Source organism: Harpia harpyja, chromosome 2 (assembly GCF_026419915.1).
Source record: "Harpia harpyja isolate bHarHar1 chromosome 2, bHarHar1 primary haplotype, whole genome shotgun sequence".
Lineage (NCBI taxonomy): Eukaryota > Metazoa > Chordata > Aves > Accipitriformes > Accipitridae > Harpia > Harpia harpyja.
Genome location: NC_068941.1, coordinates 74,540,276 through 74,564,932, shown reverse-complemented (window position 1 = coordinate 74,564,932; position 24,657 = coordinate 74,540,276). Strand labels below are relative to the sequence as shown.

General features: G+C 36.0%; 1 protein-coding gene across 3 annotated transcripts in view; it reads right to left on the bottom strand.

Annotated features, from left to right (window-relative positions):
* RAB28 (RAB28, member RAS oncogene family) overlaps positions 1-24,657 on the bottom strand; it is a 63,899-nt gene that overhangs the window by 6,965 nt on the left and 32,277 nt on the right. For all 3 annotated transcript variants that reach the window (XR_008234166.1, XM_052780461.1, XM_052780462.1), the window contains exons 5-6: positions 4,065-4,168; positions 1,093-1,170 (exon numbers count right to left, since the gene is read on the bottom strand). Coding sequence is in view for 2 of the 3 variants with exons in the window: in XM_052780461.1 (XP_052636421.1) it covers positions 1,093-1,170; positions 4,065-4,168 (182 nt within the window). In the remaining variant the exon portion in view is untranslated. The remainder of the gene's footprint in view (positions 1-1,092; positions 1,171-4,064; positions 4,169-24,657) is intronic.

Genomic DNA, 24,657 nt, shown 5'->3' with positions numbered 1-24,657 from the left:
AAGCTCTGCTACAGTTCAGAGCAGGATATGCAGCAGGGTTTTGCCATGTGTTCACAGCGAAATCGCTATATTCACATCCCTAACTCACTGCTAACCAATGCAAGAGAATGGGGGACAACTTTCTTGACAACCTTCCCACCTATTGCTGGGAAACATTCTCCCCTCTCTCAGCCCTTTCTTACTGCAGAGGAAATGGCAGAAAATCCCCAAGATAACACTCATAACACAAAAGACAAAACACAAAATGCAAGGGCAGAAACTATGCAGCTCCTTTAGGGGGAGATTATTTGGGACTGGTACAGTGAGAAAAATAATTGCAGATGCCAGGGAGCTGTAATAGCTACCCAAACGCATGATTCCACAGGTCTGCCTGCTGTTGAGAGGGGGTATACTGAACCTGAATAGGATTCATTTCTCGTTTGCATGAGAATAAAATGGGAAATAGTGACCTTACAAAGCAAATAGTCCTTCCCCGAGGCAGACAGTCACTACTGAGGTCCTGTATTACACAGGCACACAATGAAGACTAAAATCTGAGATTACCCAAGCATAGGATTTGACATAGTTAATTCCTGACTCTCTGATCGACAAATAATATTTTTTCCTGTATGACAACAATAAAGACTGATTTAGAACATTTCCACTCAGAGAAGCTTATGCCTTCTATCACTTAAATTTGTAGCATTCCAAAATGAAATGCTTTTAAGTATGTAAAGAATTTGAAAAGAATAATTGTCATAAAAACTGTATCTGACATCAATGTACAGTATTTAATGTATATGTAAGAGTATGTTCCATGCTACCTGTGTATGCATATAGAGAGAGGTTTTAATTTCTAAACCAATTTTAAGTACTATTTTTAAACAAACAGCGCTCAAACTAAAGTTTTTTCCTAATTTTTTGAACATACATTTTCTTGCTTCAGCAAGTTTATCATGGTGAATAAATAAAAAAGCTGTTGTGAAAGTAAATAATTGTCTTCAGAACAACAGATGCAGCTTGTTTTAAAAGACACTTATTAAATCGCAATGAGACTTTTTTTTAAATACCAAATAAAATACTAAGAAAAAACATGTATTTGTGGAAAATCACCTGTGATTGTTCCAATTCTGCTTTGTTTAATTTGATGCCAAGTATGTCAGCAGCAATTCTCTGAAAACACAGGAAGACCTATGGAAAAAAATTAAATTGCATTTAAATGATTAAAAACAGACATCCTCGAGGTTCTTTCAAATATATCAACCATTCTTGAACTGTAAACAATGAGATATACAAAATTATGACCTGTGCAAAACAGATCTGAAAATAACCTCATCTGGTACATGCAATTTTGTTTAAAAATTGGAGAAAATGACTCGACAATGGTACAAGGAATGAACAGTATGCTGGATTGTTAAGCAACACTTCTACTCTGCCTCCAGAGACCTAAGTTTAAACAAGCTTTTACACAACCCTCCTCTCAAATACTACTCTCAGTGCTATAAAATATGAATAAGGGTATTCACTAATGTTTAGCACAAAAATATATTACCAGTGTATTGTGCAATAGAGATGCAGGTTTCTGAAATTGAAAACAACGGAACTGTGCATCAACATCACCAAAATCTCTACTGCACGCGTTTAAAAAACATTAGCAATACGAAAGCCAAGCAATGATACATTTGTTCTGAAGAGTCTTACAAAACATCATGGCTGTTATACCAAACAGAAGTATCTAGGAAACAAGAAAGATGTTGTATGGCATGCAGCAGCCTGGCAGAATTAGACTTTGGACGTGGTTTGACAGATAACATTGGGTGGCAATGCTATCTTAAATAACTCCTTTACTTCATCTCAATGAAGTCCACCAATCCTAGTATTTAGGCAGCTGCATTTTAAATGAGATTAAAGAACACAAAAGATGTTAAAGAGAAGCAGCTTAAGCTTGTGCCGCTCCTGAACACTGCAGTGTCAAGCTACACATTACATTTTACCTACATGGTTATTCAACTGGGCTCACAATCTAAACTACTAACAAACATTGCTCTTCATCATGCAGCTGCCACTTCCAAAAGGTAAGGCCTGTGTAAGTGCTTTTAGTCATTTTCAATGAAAATTCAAAAAAAATACCATTTACACAATCTCTTCTTACACCTGAGATGGAAACCAGTAACAAATTAGTGCACAACCAACAAACCACAGTAGCTTCCAAAATAATTTCTCTATTTCTGAACTACTTGTCTATTCTACTAGCATCCACACAGCAAGAAAGGAAATCCTGGACAGACTTACCTCTTCCAGAGACCTACTTTAACCCACACCAAGCTCTCAGGCGTACTGAGCTAGACCACCTGCCACGAGGATGCTTTGTGCACAAAACATCAGGCACGAGTTCAGTGCTTTAGTTATGCAATTTGATGGACAGTAAGACAGTCAGCTATACTAAATCTTTAATGAAATTTTTTCTCCTGAGGAGACTTTTGGGCTTTTCTATGTACATAAAATTATCTTTTGCAAACGAATCTGTTGGAAAGATCTGAGGTAAACAAAACAAATCATTTATCTTAACTAAGTATTTAAGACTCCTCTGGTCTGTATCCACAGTAGCAATGGATGGCCTCTTCTTAAATCACTGTCTAGGCTAAACACCCTGTCTTTCCTGCACAACTACCCAAATACAGGAAGATTTTGAAAGGCCAGTGTGCGGGTACCAGTGAAAGGGTTAATTCAAATCTATATTGAAACTAAAAATAAACTACTGTAAACTATACCTTATACCTTCTTTTGTTAGTAGGTATTTAAACAGAGATTTCTGGTTGATGCTTTCTAGGTATGTTCAGATTTACTTTTGTTTTTAAACAGTAAGTTAAAAAAAAGTACAATCAGTATATATAGTGGGATGCTGCTGTAATTCATCAATCAATTAAAAAGACCTAATAAAGATTCCTTCATAACTTGTAACGTTAAATTTATCAACCTTATAAAAAGAACTGCTTTTTCTTCCTATTACCAAATCCCACAAAAAGGTTGTCTCCTTGAGAAAGGAATACATTTTATCAGCTGCACACATCATTGAGTGAAGTATTATAAAATTTTTCTTCAGTTTCTAGCATAAAAAGCCTGAATTTTCACACTTGAACCAAAAACTTATGCCAAATATTTAACACAAACTATAAGGAGAATCAGGACTCACTGCATTCGTAAGAGCAGTATTGTTAGATTTCACAGAAAAACTATTATCTTATAAAATTAGGCAGTCCATTGTAGAAATTTCATCAAAGATGTTAAAACAACAAGTGATTCCATTTGTGTTACAGAATTATATTTCCATATAATTGAACATGGTCTTACCATTCAATAACATACAAATAAAGTAAATTATGTTGTCATTCGTAACATTAAGGAGACAGATACAGGACTGTTTTATGGGAATGACAAAGTCATTAGGCATGTGACAGAAATCAAGCAAAACAATACAATGTGATTTGACTGATACAGTCAACTGAAAAAGAACCTTTTCTTCCATATGCTTCCAACTAAAACAAATAACCCAGTTAGCTCAGAGTCAAAAGATTGTTCAAAAATGTGCTCTGCAAAGCATTACAAATACCAGAATGTTCAAATTCCAATGGACCTGCAGAGGGAGTATCTCTCATGGCTCAGGACCCATATTAAAAATTTTGATTGCAACAGGGTCTTGTGACATTATCAACTGTTGTAAGTTTCTATATCGATGGTCTATAGATGGGACTGCACCTGGAATGAAGGAATACATTTAACTACAGGCTGACAGCAAACAGATCCAGCTGGTCTCAGTTCTCATGCTGATGTATAAGCTAGACCATTTCCATATTAAAATCTAAACCTCAAACTGCAAATCAGATGAGAAGCCACTGTAATTAATACAGAACATATACACTCATACAAAGATCTATTTTTCATGCAACTAGGCAGGCAAAAAGGACCTGCAGCAGCCAAAGTCCTCAATGGTTTGATATGTGAAGTATAATAAAACTGCTGCAGCTTTAAAAAAAAAAAAAAAAAAAAAAAAAGACATCTACAATGGTTTTATTTTTCTTACTTACAGAATCTCCTGTCTTGGCCGACACGAAATGGCTACTGAAATTGTTTTCCTGACAAAATCGCTGGTGCTTGTCAACTTTCACTGTGCGCATATGCTCCAAGTCAACTAAAAACAAGTTGAAGAAAAGAAAAATTACTACAATGGAACCCATTTAGTTACCTGTCTTAGAAATTATTCATTGGAAACACAACAGATGTAATCTTTTCCTTTAAAGGTGTATGCAAATGCAAGTTTCTTTCAATCATTTGCCAAAATAAAAATAACGAATTACATCAGATTAATTTTATTTGCAAAACTAAAATGAAACCACAATTAAAATTGTATGGTCAAATGCAACAAACTCTTTTCTGAAAAAAAGGACAAATTTATCTCTGGATACACACAAACAATTTGTAACAATTTTACTGCTAACTACACACAAAAACCTGAAGACAGAACTAAATTTTGCACATTTTGTTTGCAAGCATGATGCATATTGGAGATTCCAGTGTAATCTAAAGACTTTTACAAAATAGAGTTCACCAAGCACATCTGAATCTTCATATTTTTTTCCCAAGTAAAAAATGTAAATGAGTTATAAAGAACTTTATTGCAGAACATGGTAGAGCAAAAACTTTCACTATAATAAAAAAATGAACTGAGTAAAAACACTGATGCTTAGTTACTTGTATATGAAGCTTTCAATTCCACAAAGGTATGGTTCAGAAAATTAAAAACAGTAAAATGCATATTTGAAGAGTCACACACATTTTCATTTTTATCATTTTACAACCACTGGCAGCAGAGCAAAGCTTTCAAATGGTATTTTATGTTGAAAAGCACTGGTTGCTTCCAAAACAACATGGAACTCAAGTCTTGCACAGGTTTTATTGTGTACGTTCCAGTTTCTCCAAATCTGATCCTAAGGTAACTGGAAACTATATTGAACAGTTTCTCTTTTTATTGCATTACAGTTCCTATAAGGGTGTTGACTCAATGCCGTCAAATTATAAGGCAAATATATTCAGAAGGATTTAAGGACAACCAAGCTCTTTGAGTCAATACAGGAAAAAAAAACTTAAACTGATTTCCTGAGGAAGGGACCCAACTGACTTGTAAAAACTTGTAAATTTGCAAATCTAGTAAGCCTGCATAATAGTGTCATTTGATTATCAGCTGAAAAAATGCTCTCCTAGTACATAAAAGGCTTTATTTTAAAATGATATTGGAGGTCTTTAATTTGTAGGCTCTGGAGATTTTCTCTTGGAGATTTTTAGTCTAACAGGGGATTCCTACACCCCATTTATACTGCTTACCTTGGTTAATGTGGAGTTTTTGCCACATATTACTGTTCCTTGCACATCAGTAAGGCCTTGTTTATAAGAACAGGCCTAAAATCATCCAGTTACCACAGGCATTAATTTGTGAAGGACTAAAATACTAAGCTATTAACACTAATGTTTGTAGTACAGTTTTTCATAATACTAAACGTAGAATATACAGTTCCATAAAAAATAGGAAGAACAAATACATTTACTAAGAGAAAGCCCAAAGTCGATAACAGTTTTGTTAAAAACTCATGCAGTCTACGTAACAGCTACTTAACTTTTTTCTCTGAAAAATAACTACCAGAAGACAGCCTCTGCTGAAATGTTTTTAAGAATAAAATACAGCATACTGCCTAAACCGTATCGTTATTAACTATTACTTTTACTCTTCACACATTAGCTTTAAGAACAGCTTGGAAAACACAACAGTGAGATTACTCTTTTGGGAAAAATAAATATCTATTTTCTTTATTTTTATTTGATGAGCTCTTAAAGGAACCTTAAACCCAATTTTCACTCACTGTATTTCTTCAACTATGCCCGAACTCCAGAAACTGACACACAATTACAATAAAAATAAATAAATAGATAGATAGCATTTACACTGTCTCCCTCTAAAATACCATGAGATTCTTATATAAGTCCACAAAGACAAGCTCACAAGTTACAATCTCTCTCAAACTCTCTTTCCCAGGAAGGAAAGAATAGGGAGTAGAAGAACACAGCAGCATGCTAAAAGGTTGATGAATTTTCAGGAAGACAATGCCACTGCCATATTGGAAATCATATCCTCAAATGCCTCCTATTTTCTATTTGAAGAAACATCAAGAATAATATATGGTCAGTGGAGCATATACTGTACTAGAGTAGAGAAATTAAAAGCACAAGATTCTAGGATCTAACAGACTAGAAGTGAAAATCAAGGCAAAATTACATTTCTGAATTTTGTGTAAGTCTCCATCCCTCTCCCCACTCACAAGTATTTCACCCTGTGCATTCTGAATGATGGGCAGTCTGCTGTGAACTGTACAGTTAGCGTTACACTAGATAACTGCCAGGTAAGTGTCCACGTGCGCACACTCAGCCCACAGTAAATGCAAGGCAATTCATGTTACATTAGCTCTCAATGAAAGAGGGCACAGTTTTAGCACAAGAAAAGGGTTTCAAGTGTTAATAAATATTTAAGTATACAAAGTTGCAGTTTGCAGTCAATGAAAGACAACTATGCTAACTCAAATTACTTTGCATCGCCACAGGCTAAGGGCACAATCATAGACAGTTACTGAAGACCAGCTAAAATACAGTGAATAGTTACCCTCCAGTCCTTTTTTTTTTGAACATCTGACATTGGTCGACAGGCAGAATTCTTAGCACACCAGGAGATAAGTCTTGTTCAGCTTTTATTTAGACATCACAGCAAAAAGACTTTAAGGAGGGATTTGGAGGAGAAAAATGATGTTCTAAGATGATGTTTATAAGGAATGCAGGGACTTTATAGAAAGAAAACTAACAGCTGGCCAATGTGGGCTCATATGATGAGCCAATTAACAGCAGGAATAGACATCTTGGGATGAAGGATGATCCTAGAATGCACTTAAGCCATGAAAAGTTTAAAGGCAAAGACAAGTAAGTTTTGAATAGAAAAGAAAGAGAATCAGACACATAAATACAGTTTGATTTTACAAACCAGGAAAATGATCTTGCAGAGTATTCTAAATGACTAGATAACATTGCATTGGCCAAGAAAAAGGAATTACTGAAATTAAGATGCAAAATAAGAACATTTTAACTGTGGTAATGGTTATGATAGGCCATATCTAACAAAGGTCTCAAAGAAAGAATCTGCAAGATTTGGACACACATCAAACAAAAACATTTATAGAAAGGCCCAAAGTGAAGTTTACGTGCCAGATGGTACAGTCATCCTCCTCATCTGAAGTGAATGAGAAAGAAGACAACGGTGGGGAAAATTAATAGCTCCATTTTTACCAAGTAGAATATAAACTGATGGCTAGAAATTCACAATGGGATGTCTAAAGGAGACACAATGATTTTAGTCTGAAAAGTGAAAAGAGATTTAACTATTTGCAAACAGTGAATCTCTAAAGCACACAAATGTTACAAATCAGTACTTTGGGTTAAGTACTCGGACACAAACTCTGCTATCTACATTAATAAATTATGTTTTCCGATTGTGAAAAGCTAAAGCAACCCCAAGATGTGTAAATTTTACACATCTTGTGTGAGTATTTCTTTGATCTATCATTGCTAAAATTCTAAAGGTCTTAAAAATGGGACCAACAGGCAGGAATGGCAGTTGAAATTAGCAAAGCAATAGTTAAAATGTCAAAGGAGTACACTGCTACTTCCTTGACTATACAGGAACCACTTAGTGTATTTGCATTAAATGGAGTACTTAAATAAGCCACACGAAAATTGAAATCAGGTAAAGCAGAGGGACATCACGAGCAATGGGGGGGGGGGGGGGAGAGAGAGAGAGAGAGAGAGAGAGACAGGTCATAGTATTGTTTCTGTGATTGCCCTGATAAGGACAGAAAAAGGGGCTCATCAGCCCCCAAAGTCATTTGGAAGTCCCTTTCTAAGAAAAGGCATCCACAATATGGACTGCTGCAGTTCGCTCATTTTTATGCCTGAAATACACGCTAAAAAGCTTGTGCAACAACAACAAAAAAAACCATGGTTGCCAAAAATTATCTCCATTGCCTTACTTTTCCTCTCCTGCAACTCTGTTTCTAACTAACTAGTCAAGAGCCCAACTTTTTGTTTCTCTGGAATAAAACTAAACATTCACCTTTAAGCTTGTCTAGTGTGAAGAGTCATTTCAATTAAAGCTAGCAAGACAAATTGCTGCTCCATAACTAGCAGATCTGTACACATTTGTATGCACAGGTATCCCATAAAGATACTGCCACAACAAAAACAGATTAGGAACTTCAGACATGACTTCCACCAAGCCAGACAGATCCAAGTGAAAATCTCCCCTCAAAGATGAAGCCAGCATAGATCAGTGTCTGCTGTAGCAAAAGTAGGTAAGGCTTACTAAAATACTTGCTTCTCATGAACTCTAGAGAGTTCAATTTTGATTTGTAGGTGAGACTAAACAGAGATCTAGTGAGGTGAAAAAACAGAATCTAAGAGAGAAATATGGAGCTCCCACAGAAATCCCAAGGATACTCCCTTTAAGGCATTCCTGAAGATGTGAGAAGAAAAACAGGTAAGAAGAACGCTGCAGAATTTAGGTAAGGAAAAAGATGTAAACACCATCACGGTCACCTCTGTGGAGAGCAAGTGACATTTTGAAAAAGACAAGGATAAAATAGGCGTTTTAAGTTAGGACCAGAGAGATTTGATTAGGTCACATCTTCAGGTGATTTATACAAACATTTTCATTATCCTTTGAATTGCTGCTGTACATCACTTATTTGTAGTGAAAAGCTGATAGACGGTGCTAACTCAAAATGGAAAAGGAAACCGTATTTTAAACAACTATCTGCAAGGCTAGACATCAAATGATAGAAAAATTCTGAGCAAACCCTTGAAACAGTATAAATAGTTATTCAAAGTCAAATCTCTATATAACTTTACTTGAGAAATTAAGAGTAAGTCACTGAAATTTTAGTTTATTGGGTGGTAGCAAGGGAATAGAAGAACACTGGAAAGTGCTAGGTAAAACACAAATGGGTGTTCACAATCTACCCGCACACAGCCTTTCAACAGCAAATAATTCTGCTACTTTTGACCTGAGACTCTGAAACCACTAATGGTAAATAAATTAATGCCAAATTTGTTTCTCTTAGATTATTTAGATATATGTACCATTCCATAAGATTTAAAAAAGGCCTGCAACAAGCCACGTAGCACCACTATGCAGGGACAAACGATCATTTGCATTCCATTACACCATATATATGTGGAAAACCAATAGTCACGCAGCTCAAATACCACTTTAGCTCACCTGCTTCACTAAAATGAACTAGAACAAATATAATTAGCTCACCAGAGTTTGATTCAAGGAATAAAGTGTGATATCAAATCCCACAGCTGTATTGGCTTAAAATTAAGGCAACAATAAAATACGTGTAACAATTTACCAGAGTAATACAACTGGTACAAACACGAAGCCAGTAAGTATTTTAAAATATATATCATCAGTTAGAAGAATGATGAATGTTCTGGGTTTATAATCTTTAAAAATGCCAAACATGTAATAATAGCATATTTTGATTTCAATATTGTCACACAAGCAAATAACTGCACATACTCTAAAAAGACAACAGAACATCATTTATGCAGAATGTAAAGGCTGCTTCTCATGCTATTTATCTCCCTTTCCCACAGGACTGCCAGACTCTTGTTTCATAAATTCACTGGAGAAGAACTCCATGTAAAACTACAGGGGGTTTTTTAAGTCAATTTTTTAAGGTTTTTTACTCCATTTTGTATGAATCTTCCTTTCAGGTAATTCTGGAAGAAACACAAATATCTAACTTGTACAGGTACTTCCAAGCAGCTGAAAAAATAGTGACAGTACTTGTTCAGAATGGCATAAACAGCTGAGCGGCATGCATAATGCATGCTAAGCAAGTCTGACTGTTTAATAGTTTGTTGGCATTTCTCCTGGATCGTGAGATTACACTTGCAAACTATAAGGACTATACAGTCATTTTAGATGATTATACCAGTGATAACTAACCTAACCACTTTCTAAACCATATGTGTGAAAAGAAATATGAAAGAGACAGTTCAGAGAATTTCAGTAAAGGGACGCCTCTCCACCCAAATCTGACTGTCTTTCACTTTCATAGCTTGCAACTGTAATAACTGCGAGGGTGTCCGTTACAAAGGGGCAGTTCTCCTGTTTAAGCTGCACTTTTTTTTTATTGATAATTACAGTATTTTCCATTAAAACTGGTATTAACACACAAATTAATTTACAAGTATCTAGTTTTGTAGTTATCATGCATATTATAACTATTTAATATTTTAATATAGTTAAGGGTAGTTTTAAAGTTATGAGTAAACGTGTATTAATCTATGGTACCTCACACAAATATATTCTTTTATAGTATGCTGTGAAAAATTAAATATAAATCTTTCTGCAAAGTATTTGCAGCTGTTCACACAAGGTATACAATTACATAATGTTTAAATAATGAGCTATCATGATTAGCCCACACAGACATGACAAGTAAAATGCTTTAATAATTTATTAATTTGATTTACATGTGCTTAAAATTATGTACATATTTTCTCTTCTGAAAATACCCCAGGGTCATTAGAAAGGGGGCTGTATATGACGATCTCTTTTTCATCCTAATTTTTTGTATAATTTCAGACTGATTTCTTAAGAACAAACCTAACTTGAGCACCTGAAAACCTAACAGACTGAAGACAATACTGTTATACAGTATTATCGTCATGCAGTACGCACTGCTCAACAAGTGCAGTCAGTTTAATTTCAGAGTGTGCATGTTCTGCTTCTCCCAAGCATAGGCAAAAGTGCATGAAAAAGGGAATAACAGGGATTTACCTAAGACGTGCCAAATAACCTCTATTCTAAAGAATAAAACAGAAACCACGATGAAGATTGGGAGCAGCATTCTGGGCAACCGGATTTACTGCCCAGTTTATCAGACCTGTGCCCCGTAGCACCTACCTCAGCAGAGCATAGCTTAGCAGGTCCCACTGCTCTGGCCAGAAGGAGCCCCTTTCAGGCCTCTTCTGCCATAAGCAATATTACCCAGTTTTAAATCTAATTCTGCCATCACTCCAAAGAAAATAGGAAAAAAAAGCAACAAAAAAACGCCTCCCTAGCTTTTTATTGCTCAGCTTACCAGTAACCTACTGCTTTCCCACTAAAAGATGGAGCTATTTCACTATGCCTTAGTTTTTGAAGAATATTTGAATGGTTACTTAGAACTTCAAGCAAGTGCGCCTTCATTTTCTAATTAGACACAAAGGTTCTTTCTGTGTCAATAAAAAAATCATGTGATATAACAAATATCTGATGTTATTAATCATAATTATTATCTGATATAATGAATAACCAGAATTACGCAGAAATAATAATAAATGAATTTGACAACAAATCATACCAAGTCTGCAGTACTATCAGACTTTGTGTATTACCTAGATTTTTAAAAATCAATTTTGATTTGGTACTTTTAAATTACTACAGCACACACTTCTCAAATATTCAAACCTAAACGTTGGAGTGCAAACTGCAGCTTTTTGTAGTTAAATTTTTATTAATACTTTCAATCTTTTTCTCACACTAAAATTGTATAACTGCCAAGAAAAGAAAACTCTTTCATGGAAGTCCTGAAAACTATGTCACTACTCTGATTTAAGGAAGCTCAAAATGAAACATAAATACAGTTCCAGTACAGATTTTCTCAGTATTTTTTTTAGGTTATCAAGAAAACATCTAGAGTGTTGATCTGGTTATACTCATGTCAGACAAACTACATGTCACATTAACTACCTCCAGGAAGTTATTCCAAACACAAAATAAACTGTTTATGCCCCTTCTCAGATAGATAGCATGACAGATTGTTATTAGTTGAAGACAGATGAAATACATTAATTTGATTGCAAGCATGTGTTTTCTTTCTCACTGTCATGTACACTCTACTGTTGATGCTTCCCTATGAGGACATAGTAACAAATCAAATGTTGTATTAGAAGACTTGCTAAGGCAGAATAATAATAGCTGCTGCTGCACTTTAATACTTAAAAAACTATACTTAACATTTCCAGCTACAACAGGAAATTACTGGTTTCAGAAAGCAAAAAAAAATGAGAGCTTAAAAACTCTTGTAATTTATACAAAACATTGTAACACTTCCTCTAAAAAAATAAGAATTATCAGCAAATATGCTTCTCAATTATTACAGAAAAATATAACTTTCTAAATGCCAAATCTGTGATCTGAGCTCCTTTTAAACTAAAAGACAAATTCCTACAAGACAAGAAAATGTATGCCTAATATGGGAAAGGAAAGGTGACCCACTTCTAGGTCTCCAGTTAAAAACAGAAAGGCATCTTGCCTGTGAAGTGAGGTTTGCCTGGTTTTATGCATACCTCTCTTATTCTCTTATGGGCCTCCACTCATTTGTACAAAGCCTATGTGGAATTCTCTTTCCTCTCAAAGAATGACATACAAAGACACAAAATCTGCGATGAGCTCTTAGAATAAGGGTACTTCACACAATAAAATCAGGTTGATGATGCTCATAGTTTGTTCTAACACAGGAAATAATACGAAAGAATGTGTTTAGCATGTCAAGTTCTCTTTGACTTGTATTTATGGAAGTAGCTGTAGTCTTTATATTAAGCTTTCCACAGTAAAAAAATCCCATACTAAATGAGACCTTCAAATACCATTAAACAATAAAGGACTACAGCATTTTTTCTAAAGCTATAAAACATAGTGGTTCTTGTGCATCTTTAGAAGACAAAAGGTTAATAAGGTTAACATTTCCAAGATTTAAAATAGGTTTCAACAAAAAACAAGAGCAGCAGCCAGAAGCAAACATCTCCATCTCAGCACACCAAGTGCAGATAACTATAGAGGACACAGCGTGACAGGATTCTCACCTAATAACAAGCGTGTATAATGTTTAGTAGATGACAGGTCCTTTTTAAGAAGATATGTTAACCTTTGCAAATACAAACAGCAGGCATCTTTTCATACCAGAGTAAAATTTCTTATGAGGAAAAAAAGAATACACCCAAGTTTATTTTCAAAACTAAGATTACAGATGACTGGCTTACATAGCTTGAAGAGACAGTTAAAGAGAAAATAAGAATATTTTTTTCTCAGCTAGACATTTCCCATTTTCATTTTTTAATAAATTCTTGGCAGAAATTCTTGCAACCATTTATCATTTGACTGAACAGACTAAGATTACACTTATAGTTAGAATCTGATCCTTTCTGTTAGGTACCTATACTCCTTATCCCTACCCTAATGCAGACGTTTTTGGGAACAAGTATTCAAAAAAGATTATATGATTAAACAAATAAACAATTGAGTCACCTTGTAGTATTATCTTAGGATTAAGACAATCGGAACAACTCTGCCTTTTCTTGCCTTTGTAAAAGGGTATCATAAGGACACAGAAAGCAAGAGAGGAGGATGAAAGGCATGTGTTGACTGCCATCTCCCCGCCCTGCAACTCAAGTGACTAAGTACACTGAAGATATATCTAGATGGCAGACAGTGGCATAGCAAAGAGATGACCAAGTTAACTTGAAGTGCATTAATCTGGGCACAAGGAGTTTAGACGTGGCAGCACCGACCTTTGTGCAGATGATTTTACCATGTATCTATGTTTACTGTCCGCAGCGTACAGACCTAAATAAACACGCTCTTAGGCGTGTTAACAAATCAAGCGGGGATGTGAATGAAAGAATGTGAAACACTTTTGTGCATACTGGTATGGAGAATGGACAGCCCAGCTTCAGCAAATTAATGCCACTCTCTCTGAAAAGCATCATCTCACAGGACTTTAATGTTCTCTAATTTCACACCTTTGGTTAATTAGTTTTTACTTTCCACAGAGAAATGTATCCTAAGATTACAAGCCCCTCCTGGAAAGAAGACAGTTTGTTCATTGTTGCTTTTTTATCCAGTCAGTCAGATTCTTACATGGCCCTTATCGTCAGTTTATAAGCACTTTGCAATTACTAACAGCTCATTTGCTGACTAATTCTCTTCCCAGTAAATTAGGCAAATACCATTCTTATTTTTACAAATGGAAAATGAAACATGTATGAAAAGATAAATTTAAAGCCTTGCCTAAGATCACAGGGAGTTTCACTGAACCATCAATTTATTGCTTTGTGCACTAAGTCATCTTTCATCTTCTTTAACAGTTGTGTTCAGGAAATCTTTGTGCCCATGAAAAATTTGATAGTATTAGTTTTATTTCCTCATTAAGTTAAAAGTTGTTAATTTGGATTCAAACATCTTTCTAAATAGCTATTTCCTGGAGACAAGGAAAAATGAGAAAATGGCTGGGACAGGAGAACACCTCCCAGATGGATCTTGCTTGCTCTATTAATTCAATTATAAAAATCACTGGGCAGTCACAGTGACCAGCACAGCACACAAACACAGTTGAACGTGTTTACTGAACAGCACTGAGAAAGCAAAACAACACAAACTAACCTGTACTCATACAAAGCATAATCCAGGATGCCCAAAAGCAGCTGGAATTCCAGTCCCCACAGGCATACTCTAACACACTGGCATTAGACAACAAAATGTCTAATGAAATTATAAACAATACAGTAATAGCATTAGGGTGACCATCTCGGAGAAATGGCAATTCTGTTAATTACGCACCATAACTCAAATACAATAGAGCATAAAAATATGTAATAATTATTTTGTATCTCTGAAACTCTAGCTGCAGCATTTCTTCTCACATTCTTAGAAGTTTCTGCAAGTAATAAATATAATCTTTCACTTTTTGGATCCAGCATACTTCACACACACAGTAATTAAACATACACATTGAAAAAAAGAAGTTTCAAGTTATATGCAATTTTCTAATTGCCAATGTTTTAGTGACACTAACAAGAAAAAAGTTATACCATTTAGAATCTACATTTTCTCTCACCAGTATAACACCACCCTTTACAGAGCAACATATAAGAAACACAGAATTACTTGTTTCATAATCTAGTAAGAATATTTTTAACACTAGATGACTGCAATGCATATTTTAAAATGTTTATATGAACTCCTCTCAACAAATTCTACAAGCCTAACTTCAAAAAAAACATTTCTCTCTAGATTACACGTTACCGTTTTTGATAGCAGTTTCCAAACTTCCCTATACCAAACTTTAATAACTGCCCAAGCAGTCTGAAACAAGACTTGCTGACAGAAAAATAATAACACACCTTTCTTCGACTCAACATGAAATGATTTTTATCAGGACTACTGAAACTTTTAAAAAACTGCTTAAATTAATTTAGCTGAGCTACTAGTGACAAATTTCTGGACTTCAATAGGTTTTCCCACAAAATAATTTCCCTCCTTGTAATATTAAATCTACTTTTTAGGACAGAGGTTAAAAAAGTGGTAAAAAAAAAAAATCTTAATTTCTCAATAATTCAACTATAGATATCCTGTGTTTTGGTTTAACAATTTCATAAAATCAATAGAGTGTAAAAAAGATATTACAGTACTGTAATTCCTGAAATTCAAAGTTCAGTGAATTTTTTTTTAAATGTTAATACCTTAGCAAAGACATAAAGCTGTAATGTACTAAACATTCAGAAGATGGTGCTAGTCCAATATATCTGCAAGCCATGGATGGACCAGCTTTTCTTCATCTCTCTCAAATATTTTCTCTGATCTTGATGTATCTACTACATCATCACTGAATTTATCAATCCCAGGACAAGGTACAGTCACCTTCAGTTAAATACTAAGAACACTACTAAATGATTTATCATTCCAAAATTCACAAAGATTTAGTGGATTGCCAGCCATAAAATATAAAGCTCACTATAATTTCATAAACACAAAGTCTTGAGATCTTAATGAAAGCTCATACAACATTTCTTAGATCCTACCTTCAGACACTCACATCAGTCTCCTTTTGCAGTCAACAGCAAGAGTTTCCAGCCATGGTTTCAAGACCTACTGATGCCAGCACCGAAGCTCAGAAAATCTCACTAACCTGTCCCTCTCCTGGTTGTTCATTCCCACCCTCATGCCACAGCGCACTATTCTCTCCTCACCTACTTAAGAGGCCATGCAACTCATACGAGCTTATGAAGCTCAATGAGGTCATCCATGTTAAAAATAGCCATTTCTTTTTGCAATGTTCTGTTTAACCCAGATCAAGTCACAGATCCGATTCCATGTGGGGCAGCAGTGTTAACTTCAAACTGTCAACTGGCTTCACCACAAAACCAACTGATCGTGGAACTGCAGCCTCCGTGACCTCAGAAGGGCTGAATTCCTCGTCAGCATCCAAAAGGGCAGGCAAGTTAACCAAGTCAGTCTCACTATTGCGTATGAAAAACTGAAATTTTCATCTTATAAAGGCAGATATCTCCTTATTAAGAGACTAGAGGCAGTCTGTAATTATAGGCAGAATACAAACAAACCCCACCTACCTTTCCGCCACCAAACCCCCACAAAATGTTAGACACATTTGCAGTTCTGCCTATAATTCAAACATTCCACAGTGCCTTACAAGCTAGGTACAGTTGTACAAGTAATTTTTTCCAAAAATAGTAAATCTGCACATACTATAACATCAAGCAAAAAGCTTTATCCATACATAACAGTTCCTAAAACAATGTTCTCAAAATAATGTATAGGAACATATCTCAGAGAAATATATTTCATGAAGCCATGGAAATGAACTATTAATACAAAACTTCTTCCTATAAAAAGCATTTACCTAATAAATAACAATTCCTCACAGGACCTGCTCCAGCATTCTTGATGGCTGCTGCTGCGTCCATCTATACAGACCGTTTCCACAGGTATACTTCTGTTGACTTCATGCCAAAGAGCCATGTTAAAAAACGGGCTATCCTCTCAAGTGTGATGCTTTTATCCAATACTCTGAATTACTTGCTCCTAACAGAGCCAACCCAGGTCAGCTCCAGGGTCCTTCCATGCCTGATTCCATCGTTGCTTCCAGCAGATGTAATAAAGAGTTGGAGACACTTAGTGCTTCTCCTACATACCCCTCTGGGAGCTCTCCCACAAGAAAAATTATAAATGAATATGAAATCATTCACTGGGATATAAAAACAAGCCTTAAATGTTCAAAGATCAGGCCAAGTCAGTATTATTGTTATTACAATAAACCTCCAGCATTAAGCAATTTCAAACATCAGTTCTTCTTCCAAACTTTTTTCAATGTAGAGGCAAGATTGGCACATATCTGAGTGAAATTACTCAGTTACTAGGCAATTTATTACTGCTTAACTGTTCCATGTGTATCAAATCCTATTTGACAGCAGCCCAGTTTTTCTTCCATTTGGAAGCTTTTGTAACTAATTATTACCAAGCCAAACTGTTTTCAACTGGCAGTTAAAAAATTAATAGTACAACTCAACTTTATATTAAATTACTTTTTATAAGAAAAAAGACTGCTTAGTAAAGAAATACAACATACTTCGATTAACTATAAAAGGAGAAATGAAAACCAAACATATTCAGATCACTGATAGTAAATTTATCAGCTGCTTCTTAAATTGAGCCACAGCATTTCAAAGACTACAAAGAACTGAATTCAAACTATTTATATTTCAACAACATGATGATTTCAAACCAGACAGTAGAAGTGGGACTGTACAAACCTCTTTCACATTTGCCAACTCACATATTTCATTATCACTAATGAGTCACCCAGGCAAAAAAACCCCTGAATTTTAATCAATACATCAATCATTGGTTCATCATTGTATTGAAGAACTGTTCTTCTCTCCAAGTAGAATGAGCATCTAGCTTGTTTCTTCCTGACATAAATTTCTATGATGATGTGAACACTTTGGTCCAAAACTTCATTAACTTAATAGAAGGCTATAATTGATTCAGATACTGAGGAAAAACTACAAAAGCTCTTCTACAACATTTATATCTGCTATTTTTCCCAACAAATTAAAAACACCGAATAGTGGACACATTAAGACAGAATATACTAATATTGCAACTTTACAGTATTAACCAGTCTCAGATGAGCAAGAGGAACCAACTCATCAGGCTAGCTACAAGGGACTGATCAAAAATTGTTAACAGCTTTGTCCAAGACTTAAAATGCTATATAATGCATAAAGGACCCAAAGGAATAAGAAAAGTACTTTGTACATAATTTGATTGTTACAGATCTAAGAAAGCGGGGTCCATAGTCTTCTCAGAGCTAACCTGGCCATCCGGTTGTGCAGAGCAAACCACTCCCTCTTCTTGTCTCTCTCTCACACACAAAGAAAAAAAAAAGAAAAAAACCCCAAAAACCAAACTCGCATCAAAAAAAAATTTCATCAAGAAAGTAGATGGTTCAGTGGAAAGGGCTGGCCTGAAATTAGTTAGAAAAGTGGTAGTTTCTTTAGCAGCTTAAGCTACCATAATCGCAAATCAAATGAATGGCCCTGGCTTTCCCTGTGCTGCTGGCCAAGCACTTCCAAACCTTCTCATGTGATAGTACCACTGCAGAATGAAAGGAATCGACGAGTTCATTCAAACAAGAATTCCTCCCGTTGTTCTGTTCAGTTTAGGCTGGATCAGTGAACTGAACCAACAATCTGTGCAGTGCTACCATGACAACAGTTGACAAGAGCAAATCTGGGTTAAGTCAATTGTGAAACCACGTCCTCAGACTGGGCTGAGTGTTGTGGGGAATCCAACACTGACAACAGCTGAATTTGGACAAATGTATGCACTCTTAAAAATTTTTGCCAGGATTCATTTTAAGTTGAAAATATTAAGCAAGCAAGTTAAGTTTCAGCTGGGGTTTCTTTTGGTAAACTTTTTGACATTTTTTTCCTAAAACTTCCTAAAACCAAAGACTATTTTAAGAGTTTCTGCTTCGTTCAATTTTTACTGAAGCTAGAGAAATCAGCTGCATCTGACTTACAACAGTATTTAGATGCTGAAAGTGTACTTTCCCAGATCATTTGGTCAGTCATAACCTCAAACAGTTAAACAAACCCACTCTACTTTTTATAGTTAGGAGTCCTCAAGGATAAGCGGCACTTCCTTTGCTAGGTTTGAAAAGGAAAGGGAGAATATGAGTCAAGAAGTTAACAAGTACCTCGTAAATAACCCCAAGATATTATCTACTAAAATTTTAGCATGGCCCTCAGGATGACCTAGTTTCTTTGTGACTTAGTACACTCCTCCTCTTCTAATATACATTAAGACAGCATGGAGTTTCCACAGGCATAATTTTCATGGGTGAAGTTTTCAGAATTAGGATAGTAAAGAGGCTTTAGTTAATGGTTAAATATTCATTTAGGCCATCATTGAGCACTCTTTGAAAAATTGTGTCACCATCATACTTCCATTTAAAACATATTTATAAAAATACATTAAACAACCTGTTAGATTTTTAGAACTTTTCAGCAAAACAAACTCCTTTAACATAGTCTAGGCAAGAAGTGGGGTTTTCAGAAGAGTCTGCGTGACTAACAACTGAATTTGTTAAGAGCAGATACTGTAAAGACCTTGAAGGCCTAAAATTAATCACTAAGGATTACTCAGATACTCAGTGCCTCTCTCTATCCCACAGACTTAATTACTTTATTCAAAGACTGTTGCATTGAAAAATAAATGAGACTGTGGAGCAACCACCAGAATCCAGGTCACATTCTCTCACCTGCACTGTTCCAACCAACCAGCTACAAAGTAATACACATAAATACAGCTACACCACCTAAGGCACTGAGGGCAAAATGGCAAGGGGGACGGGGGGGGGGGTGAACGGGGGGGGGGGGGGGTGTTCACTGTTCTGGGGGGGGGTGGAGGGTGGAGTGGGGGAGCAGGAGTTGTAACAGCTCAAGGTCAGGAATTTGTTTATTTAAAATCTGATATTTGAAGGTCTGGTGTAACCCATGCCAGTAACCCACCTCAAGAAGCAGTCAACAGCAGGTATTGAGGCAGGAAAATAAGAAACATTACAACTGCAATGATCATTCCTTGATACACACCTCACTTTCATGCAGTTTGCGTTCCTCAGCCTGACACTGCATCTCCAGCTTGCTAGGAGTACAGCCGAAACGTTTCATAGCCACTGGTGGACCAGCCCTTCACAAATCTCTGCAGTTCCTTTCCAAATCCATTTGCACTTTTGGCTTCTACAACAGTCAATGAATAGGACTTCCACAATTTAATTATTCACAATGTGAAAAAGTAATTTCATCTGTTTATTTTAAGCTTGCTGTTTAATAAAAAGGCATGAGATTTCCTAGGGTTTGTATTGAAAAATGCTATATAATTGTTCTCTAGTCTCTTCTCGTGGTTTTATACACCTGTTTGTCTTTTTCCTATTGTTAAGGAACTGAATCTATTTCGTCCCTCCTCATATAAAAGCTTTTTCATTCCTCTGGTCAATATTGCCCTCCTACATACACTGTGTAGACTGGGACCACCTAAACTTTTCCCAATTCTTGAGGATAATTCTGTGATTTATACCCAAAATTCTAATCCCAGCATACACAGAGTCCCATGAGAGCTTTACAGTTTGGCACTAGGGATACTCACTGTGACAGAAGGAAATTACTCGCTTGGCATTTTGTTTGTCCTGCTTGTTTCTTCTTTTCCTTTCAGAAATGATAGTGGGAAATTTGGGGGGAATTCTAACTAAACAACACAAAAATGAGACGTCCAAGAAATTGGAAGTGATTAACAAGCTTTTTGGTTCTTGCTTGCTAATAATATGAAGTCATAACATACTTGCACATATAAGCAGAAAACAATGACAAAATAAAAGAATTTACATTGCTACGCAACTCACCTTCACCACCTGCCCCATGCAAAGAAAATATAGGCATTCCAAAGACAGATGTGTCAAATGAAAGCCATACTGAACCTTCAAACCCAAAACATTAGGCTGCACACTGCAGGCTACACTGTTGGGGGCAAAAGTGATACTGAAGGTGTAACACAAGTGTGCAAAAGCCAGTAGAGCAGTTAGAAGTGTAACAAAGCAACAAATACCAAGACAGACCACTTTAGTGACGGCACCAGTTAACACAGGCTGTAATCTGGTAAGATTAAAAGATAACAGACACCTCAAAAACCTCAATTTTTATAAAACATTGCAGCTTTGAAGAAACTTCAAAAGCATTTATGACTATTATCATTCTGCTGCCCCATGAAAAAGTCAAAAGACTTAATTAGAAAGTGGCTCAGGGGACATCTCACCTCAGTGGATCAGCACAAGTTATCATGCAAAGCTTGTTCTGTCGCGCTCACGCATACAAAATTACATCTATATGCCATGGGTAGCCCAGGCCTGTGCTACAGCCATAGATCTGCTAGGCTTCCAAACTGTATGAAGACGATTCCTCATCCAGACGCATGCTCTGAATGAGTATGAGTGCACACTGACGCAGTAAGCTTGAGCTAAGTGAACTTATCGTCCCTCTGCCACAGGGTAACCTGGTGGGACAGGTCATGCCTGTTCAGAGACTGCCACCATACATCTGGGAAGGCATTGCAGCAATGACGACTCGCTTACGGGATGGACCCTAGGACAGGCCCAAAGAAAACTGCACAAACAAATTCCAAAGATATATATACGTGGTTATTAGGTGACACAGCATGTTATGCTCTAGCCCCACCCCCCATCAGTAAAGACAAAATGTTCTTGAAGGTACTTTTTTTTTTCTGTCTGAAAGCTCCTTATAGTACAGAAGGTGGATTGAACAAGGAACAGTCTAAATCTTTCTTCTTGCTTTTAAATATTCAACATCTGATAAATTCCCTGCACGTTGCTGTCCAACTGATTAGTCAGATTTGTTAAATCAGACTCAAAAAAGAAATCCCATGATTACCTCAAAATGCTTAAGTCATGAGCCAGGCTATAATGCCTGCAAAATACGGCGCGAGGGAAGTATTATCTTTCTACGCTTAGTCTTGGTACTCAGAAATTTCAACGAACAAGATCCCTCATTAGAATCAGATGGGGACAGATGTACCTGCATGGTGGGTGGGCACGGGTGGACATCAGCCCCTCCAACCTCTCTAATGAGCAATTTCCCCAGATTCAAAGAAAAATTTCATAAAAAGTTAAAGAGAAATGGCAAGTTGCCTCTTATTACCACGGGCCTAATGCTTGGGCTGCTGCTTCTATAAAACACAGGTTTTTTTTAAAGAAAATTATTGTTAAAACCATTTGGCTGAAAGCGAAGAGCTATTGAAAACTACAGTCAAACTGGCAGCTTGCTCTTAAAATTCCCCCCACCACTTTTATAAGTATCGTTTTGCTTGTGGCTTTTAACAGCTGTTCACACACGCCTAAGCTAGATGTGAACTTTTATTTTCCCAAAACTAAACGGGAAGCTTTAAACAGCATCTGATTTAATTTTTTTTTAATTAAAAATGGAGGTTAAAAGGACCGTGGAAATAGATGATGCAGCTGTGCTGATGCTAGGGAAAAGAATTCCAGAACAAGAAGTGAGGTAGAGTAAACACACAAAATAACTTTCACAAAACTAAGTGTGCACCACACTTAAGTGATTTTATTAGCTAATGGGAAGTTAACTCTGCGTCTTCAGAAATGTTTTCCAAAATTAAATTAAATTGTATTTTGCAAATATAATAGAATTTGGCTATCTGCTATGCTCTTCCCTCAGAGCAATCCTAAAATTAATTCCAGAATGAAGTGGCTTCACAGGTTCCAATAATATTCCGAAATACATTTAGGAACTCAGAAAAGTCAGGCACACAACTCAGAACTAGCTCACTAATGCTGCCATATATTTACTGGTTTGGTTCTCAAAAGAATTTCATTTCCCCTGCATTTAGCTGTCGTCTTGGAATAATTAAACATTTAGAATCAGATCTGCAACAGTACTGAGATACTGAAAGATGCAAGCAGGCATTCCCAGGGGGATTTTTTAAAGTACCAAAGCAACGACTGGGCAACTAGGCAATGGTTTAACCACTTTTGAAAATCCCACCAGGAAGAAGTCTACATTTTTAAGCACCAGCATACTCACAAAAATTCTGCCCTCTTGGCCTAATTACTTAATACATAGCACTAGACACTAAATTCAAACAAACAAAAAAACCCATAGAAAGAAAGGAGAATAAAAATACACATTTTATTTCTACTTGTACACCTTAAGTACAAAAGCACACAATGACAATATAATAATTCTAGATATCACCACATATTTAAAGGGTCTTTTCTACTGAAACTCTTAGGAAAAACATAAAAGTATTTTTAAGGCAGAAAAGTCATAGGATTATGAAGGAAATGCCACATTAATCCACGTGGATTATATACCCTGTAGACTGTAACAGCTCCAAAAGAAATCTTTTCCAGTGCACTAGTACAGCTACTATTTAAACCAAAAGACCTTAGTAGTTCATCCATCAAGTTTATTCAGCCAGAGAAGCTGCTAGAATTTTTATAAGATGTCTAATATACTAAAAAAGTAGGCAAAGTAACCCACACTTCTCAAAACATAACTATTTTTAAAAAAAGAACAAACACCTGGTGTCCATATTGGGCTGATGAAGCAGCACTCCCATAAGATCTATGAATGAAAAAGAAAACCAACATTAAGAGCATTCCCTTTGCACCAAGCACAAGGGACTAGGCGTAAAGAGAATGGAGAGGATAAAAAAGTGCAAGAAGACAGACATGTAATCCAGCCTGGACAGCAAAGCCTAACAGAGGGAGGCAGGTGGAAAATTTTAGTGACGCAGTCATTTGTTTGCCTCCCTTGTCCACCCACATACAAGAGACTCAAGGATGAGAAATAAAGCACTCATAACAATATGAAAATCTGGGCTAATCAAAACAAGGAATCCAGAATATTCTAGTCAGGTCCAATAAAAAAACACTGCAACCTGGACCCCTGCCTAGGGTTCCTCCGGGATATAACTTGATATTGTCTTTGATGATATGAAGCCTTGATTTCTGTTGGGTTAGTTCCTTGCTGAATCCAAGCCACGGTTTGACAAATGAAACCCAGGTCACAAGTAAAACATTTTATGCAGGTACATATAAATTACATTTGTGCACTTTAACATATCAAACATAACAAATAAAAGTTCACCACAGGTAAACACAATGATAAAGTAAATATAGCATTCATATTTCTGAACCTTCTACAAATAAACCATGCTTTAAGAACTGAGATTAATATACTGTACAGCACTGACAGACAAAATGATTCATAGTGCACCAGTTAACAAAATATGTTTCTCATTAGAGCAGAAAGAAAATTCAACTTCCGTAACTACGAAGTGGTTATAAGGCACTTTTTGTTTAGTTGCCTAATATTACTGCCCTCAGCACTACAAATATACATAAATCAATTGTAAAAGTATTGCCTAATAAAAAGACAAAAGGAACTATCAATGACCAATATACCTTTGGCAGAAATACAGTTCCTTAATATTCCACAAGTCAGCTGGAAAAAAAAATTGGCCAAGCAACCTCAGAAATGGATACACACTACCAATAAGACCACAGAGATGCACCCACGCTATAAAATGCTCAAAAATTGATGGCAAGAAAATGCCTTGTTCCCATAAGATATTTCTTTGTC